The 5,899-nt window shown below is 43.3% G+C and overlaps 1 protein-coding gene across 1 annotated transcript; it reads right to left on the reverse strand.

Moving 5' to 3' along the window:
• Positions 1-3,719: 3,719 nt before the first annotated feature.
• Positions 3,720-5,899, reverse strand: LOC130500065 (uncharacterized). Its single transcript, XM_056994764.1, has 4 exons — positions 5,821-5,899; positions 4,906-5,453; positions 4,639-4,815; positions 3,720-4,400 (listed from the first exon to the last, which is right to left on the reverse strand). The coding sequence occupies exons 1-4, from the start codon at positions 5,897-5,899 to the stop codon at positions 3,720-3,722; spliced, it is 1,485 nt and encodes a 494-aa protein (XP_056850744.1).

Below are 5,899 nucleotides of genomic sequence, written 5' to 3' on the forward strand. Positions count from 1 at the left end.
GTATCAAGCCGTAGCAAGATGAGAAGCCGTAGCAAGATGAGAACGGTTTCTGAGGAAAGGGAAGAAGTTAATGAACCTGGTGGGGAGGAGGATGATGGCAAGGAGGATGATGGGGAGGAGGATGATGGGGAGGAGCAGGATGAGGAGGTGGATGATGGGGAGGAGGATGATGGAGAGGAGGATGCTGATATCTGTGATGTTGCTGAAGCGGTCGAAGATGGTGAGAATTACAGTGTTTATGGAAAGGTCAAAGATGAGGACTCAGAAGAAGATGATATGTGTTTTGAAGATTTCAAAGAAACATATGCTATTGAAGGAGAAAGATTTCAAAGAGACAAGCTACATGTCAACCAGAGTTTCGTTAGCAAGGATGCATTGGTTTCGGAGGTGCGGTTGACAGCAGTGAGGCGTGGATTCACCTTCAGAATATACAAGTCATCGAAAACTCTCCTTGTGGCAATATGTCGGGTTAGTGGTTGTGGATGGAGGCTCAGAGTGAGTGTGAAACATGGGACAAACACGTTTTGGGTAACAAAGTATGTGCAAGCTCATACATGCTCAGTGGGAGATAGAATCGCTCAGCGGAAACATTGTACTCCGAAGTATGTTGCTCGGCTTTTCATTGATCGTGTTGGAATCATTGATGGGTTAAATCCGCAGCATATCACTGATGCTATGAAGAACATGTTTGGTATGACGCTTAATTACACCACTTCATACAGAGCACTGTTATATGCACAAATGTTGGTGAGAGGATCAGCAGAAGATGGGTATTCGCGACTGCCATCATATCTCGAGCAAGTCTCCTTAGCAAATCCAGATTCTATCACGGCTATAGAACTCGATTCTCTGAACCAATTTAAGTATCTATTTATCTCTTTTGGAGCTTCTATCAAAAGTTTTAAGTATCAGAAAAGGGTCATTGTGGTGGATGGGACTCACCTAAGTGGGAAGTATGGAGGAGTTATGTTAGTTGCAGCGGCACAAGATGGGAATTTTCAGATATTTCCATTGGCTTTTGGGATCGTAGATGCTGAAGATGGACCTTTTTGGGAATGGTTTTTCACAAAATTGGCTAGTTGTATATCCCATGATTCTCCTCTGGTGATAGTGTCCGACCGGCACGAGGCAATTAAAAGTGCGTGTGATAAGGTGTTTCCTTGGACAACCCGAGGAATATGTTATTATCACCTTCAAGAAAACATTGTCAAAACTTATAAAGGAGACATCTTTTGTACTTGGTGAAAGGTGCTGCTTATGCTCACACGGTTTCAGATTTTGACCGGTACATGGCTGAGATACGGAGTGCAAACCCGGACCTTGCAACGTATTTGGTGAATGCATACGTTAGCCTATGGTCAAGGGTTTACTGTACGGGAGACAGTTACAACATAAAAACGAGCAACATCGCTGAGTCTATTAATTCCGCACTGAAGCGAGCTAGGGGATTTCCGATTGACTTCCTGTTGGAGTTCATAAGGGAGAAGCTAGGAAGGTGGTTTTGGAAAAGGAGAGACGATGCATTGAGTCTCCCAACTCAAAATAGTCGGGGTGTTGAATACTTGCTTGCTGTTCGGTCAGAGATAGCGGATAAGATGAGGGCCCAACCAATTGATGGATGAAAATTCTTTGTGAAAGGTGGCAAAATGGACTGTGTGGTTGATTTGGAACATGGAAAGTGTGATTGTGGTGTCTATGGAGTGGAGAAAATACCTTGCTCTCATGCTATAGCAGCTGGAACACTTGCTGGTGTGCATGTCGACACACTTGTATCTCCAGTGTACTCAAAGAATTATTTGTTTGCAGGATACTCAGAGAATATATATCCTTGTAATCGACAAGCGGTTGAGGCACGCACATGCTTTCCTCCAGATGTAAAGCGTGGTCCGGGGAGATAAAAGAATCAAGATGGCAATCTTGGTTAGAGCTATCCAGGATGAGAGCAAGCAAACCCCGGAAGAAACACAGGGCTTATAGATGCTCAAACTGCAAAGAAACCGGCCATACGAAACCACAATGTAAGTCGTCTAACCCAGACGACCTTTAAGTTAGTCGTCTAGTCAGTCGTCTAACCCAGAAGACCTTCAAGTAAGTCTGTCAGACGACCTTCAAGTTAGTCGTCTAACCCAGAAGACCTTCAAGTAAGTCTGCCTGACGAACTTATGTGTTATGACCTTTTCTGTGTTATGAACTTATGTGTTATGACCTTATGTGTTATGACCTTTTCTGTGTTATGAACTTATATGTTATGACTTTTTCTGTGTTATGAACTTATGTGTTATGAGTTTTTCTGTGTTATGACCTTATGTGTTATGAACTATAAGGTCTGTGCACAGAAAACATTCCAGACGACTTAACTATAAGTCGTCTGGAAGGTCTTCCAGCTAGAAGACATTCCAGACGACTTATAGTTAAGTCGCCTGGAGAGTCTTCCAGCTAGAAGACATTCTAGGCGACTTAAGCCTGGAGAGTCTTCTAGCTGGAAGACCTTCCAGACGACTTATAACTAAGTCGCCTGGAGAGTCTTCTAGCTGGAAGACCTTCCAGACGACTTATATTTAAGTCCTTCCAGACGACTTCAAATATATATTAAACCACCTTCAAATATTCACAAGACTTAAATACATACATACAATCAAGTTCATACACACAATCACCTTCAAATATTCACAATCACCCTAGTTTAAACCCTAATCCGTAACTCAAACTTGAGGTGCATACGTCTCCAGGTAATCATCATTGTCCGTGTTGTCAAAGTTATGCGCGTTTGGAATCTCTCTATATACATCCACCGCCATCGTCTCCCTCATATTCTTACTGTTGCTTTGGGCAAAGTCTTTTGGAGAAAATGGCAACCCCAAAGAATGAACCTCAATGAACTTTAGAGCATACACGCCACAATCACCAGATTTTGACTTTGGTAAGACCGGTCTTTCATATGTGTATGGCTCCAGGAGCATTGTTTCACGTTCTTCGATGGAGGAGCACTCATATAGCAAGTAGGGGACCATGTGGCAAAAAGGCTCCATTATCACATCGAGGTTTGCTGGGGGTATACAGGAATGATCGCTGTCAAAAACCACTATGCGCCTATCAGGAATCGATATCCAGATAGAAATCCAATGAGTGTCCTTGTAATTCACTGGCGCATAGATATCGTCAATATCCTTCCCCCAAACCTTCATAGATCTACAAAATGATGGTGTTTTTCCACTATAATAATTCCAGGCACCACCAGGGAGTCTTCTTCCTAGACCTCTGAAGTCGGGTTTATCAGCCTTAAAATCGTCGAAGTTTTTACTCCAATGCCGAGAAAAGAGATGATCAAGGAAGCAAATTCTCTCGCTCCTGAACATTTCCGGATTAGCATGGTACCTCTTCCTCAGCACATTAAATCAAGCATCCATATGCTACATAACAAAATAATACATGTCAAACGACTTAACTATTAAGTCGTCTGTAAAGTCTTCTACGTAGAAGACTTAGCAGACAACTTAATAGTTAAGTCGTCTGGAAAGTCTTCTACGTAGAAGACTTAGCAGACTACTTAACTATTAAGTTGTCTGGAAAGTCTTCTACATCCAGACGACTTAGCAGACGACTTAACTATTTGTAGAAGAAAACTTACTGAGTCGTCCAGCCAGTCTCTGGAAGTCCAGAGTTTTTTATACCACCGAGAAAGACTTCTCACCGGGCGTTTCTCCATAGATTTCTTAACTTCACTGCAAAACAAAAAGTGGAAAACCAATCAGAGCTGAAGACTTAAAGCAAGCTATTATGGAAGAGTAATTCACTTGCGGACAAGTTTTCCAGTGATCAATGAGCAACTTCTGTGCCGCCTTGTCAAGTGGATGAAAAGGTGTAAAGACAGACTTGTTTGAGTTTGGAATGATCGTTTTGGCCGTGATGTTCCCCTTATAAGGAGACGACTGTGTTGGAGCAAGTATCCATTTTCGCTCACTCCTTCCACGCTGAACTGCCAAAGCAGCATTCCGCTGAAGTTCCAAATGAGCAGCATCCCTTTTTGATTCATATCTAGCTCTCTCCTTTACTTTATCTGAAAGAGTAGAATTTTCTTTCTCCAATAGAAGAACGCTCGGTTCTTCGACTTCTTCGGCAACCACTAGACTCGGCACTTTCGAGGAACTAGCACCCTCATTACCAACCTCACTGGCATCCTCCTTAGGATCGTCCTTAGCAACCTCACTAGCATCCTCCTTAGGATCCCCCTTTTGATCCTCCTTAGGATCTTCCTTCCTCTCCATTCTCTTCTTAGGATCCTCTTTTGGATCCTCCTTCCTCTCCATTCTCTTCTTAGGATCCTCCTTTGGATCCTCCTTTCTCTCTTTTCTCTTCTTTCCGGATTTCTCTTTCGCCCCATTAACACTTTCTCTTTCACTCTGCATAGATCATTTTCAAAGATCAATTATAAGTCTTCTGCGAAGTCATCTAGCTAGAAGACGTCCCAGACGACTGAATTATAAGTCGTCTGGAAGGTCTTCCAGCTACAAGACATTCCAGACGACTTAACTATAAGTCGTCTGGAATGTCTTCTAGCTGGAAGACCTTCCAGACGACTTATAGTTAAGTCGTCTGCGAAGTCTTCTGATAGGTTTTGGGCGAGGATTTAGTACTAACTCCTGGTTCTTGCGTCTGTTTAGGCGGAGTAGGTGTGATACCAAGATTCTTTTCCACAACACCAATCCTATCCAACAGATGCTTGATCTCCGCAAGGCACGTCCCAAACCCTTGCCTCAAGGCATCAATCGTGTAAAAACCCGTGATATTTTTGGCCTTCAGAGACTCAATCAGCACCTTAAAAGCGACTCTCCCCCATGGATAATTCTCAAACCGTTCTAAATCCATCACTAGCCTCGCCAGACTAGCCCGTGTAGAGGTTGTGACCTTTTTCTCTTCAATGTATCCAACGAAGATGGCAAGGTACACGAGCCGCTTGCGATCATCCCGAGACCGCTCTTTGCATCTCTTGAGTGCTGTTATTATCTGGTCAGTAGATGGCCCCGCATTGATATTAACTCCCAACTTCTCCCAGAAAGCAGACATCTCCGGCGTAACAGGACAGTACGAACTCTCAAGGTCCTCGATGTACTCACAGTTTAGACCAGTGAGCTTTTCAAACTCTATCAGTGAAAACCTCAGCGGTTCTGGACCAACGAGACACCACAGCTCATACTTCTTCTTTATGTCGAGCTGGAAACCGAGCATGAATTGAACCAGCCTTGAAGCCCAACCAAATCTCAGCTCTTGGAACTTGATGAAAACTCCCAACTTCGACTCCTTCAGCGCTTCATATTCTCGATGATCAAGAGCATCCTCTAAAGCATGATGCAACGTCGTACAATCCGTGTGATACGAAATGCTCTTAATTGGGTTGGGCTCTTTCCCTAATGTATATTTCCTCCGGGGGAGTTTTGGAATATCCATGTTTTTGTCTGCAAAACAATCAAAGACAGAAACAATCAAAGACAAAAACAATCAAAGACAACAACCATGTCAAACAGACAACCATCCAGTATCAAAGTTCAAGTTATAAGTTTGGAAGACTTTCCAGACGACTTGTATTAAGTCGTCTGGCTTATATTTAAGTCTTCCGCAAAGTCTTCCAAGACATCCAATAGAACAGTTCAAAGCCCACCTGGAAATTCGGAGAAGATATAGTCGCCTTTGACACAGCGGTTATAGATCTGCCAAAATAGACGACAAATTAAGAAGCGCGGTCAGAACGACTATAGATAGAGACAACGTTTTATGTTCTGAATTTCCAACATCAATCACTCCACAGTAAGAGAAATAACTTACCGGCGGCGGAGTTCGACGAGACGCCTCTGGGAGTCTCGGCGCTAGGGTTTACAGAGAACCGGCGGAGAGAACGAGACAT

Source organism: Raphanus sativus, chromosome 9, assembly GCF_000801105.2.
Source record: "Raphanus sativus cultivar WK10039 chromosome 9, ASM80110v3, whole genome shotgun sequence".
In the NCBI taxonomy this organism is placed as follows: Eukaryota; Viridiplantae; Streptophyta; class Magnoliopsida; order Brassicales; family Brassicaceae; genus Raphanus; species Raphanus sativus.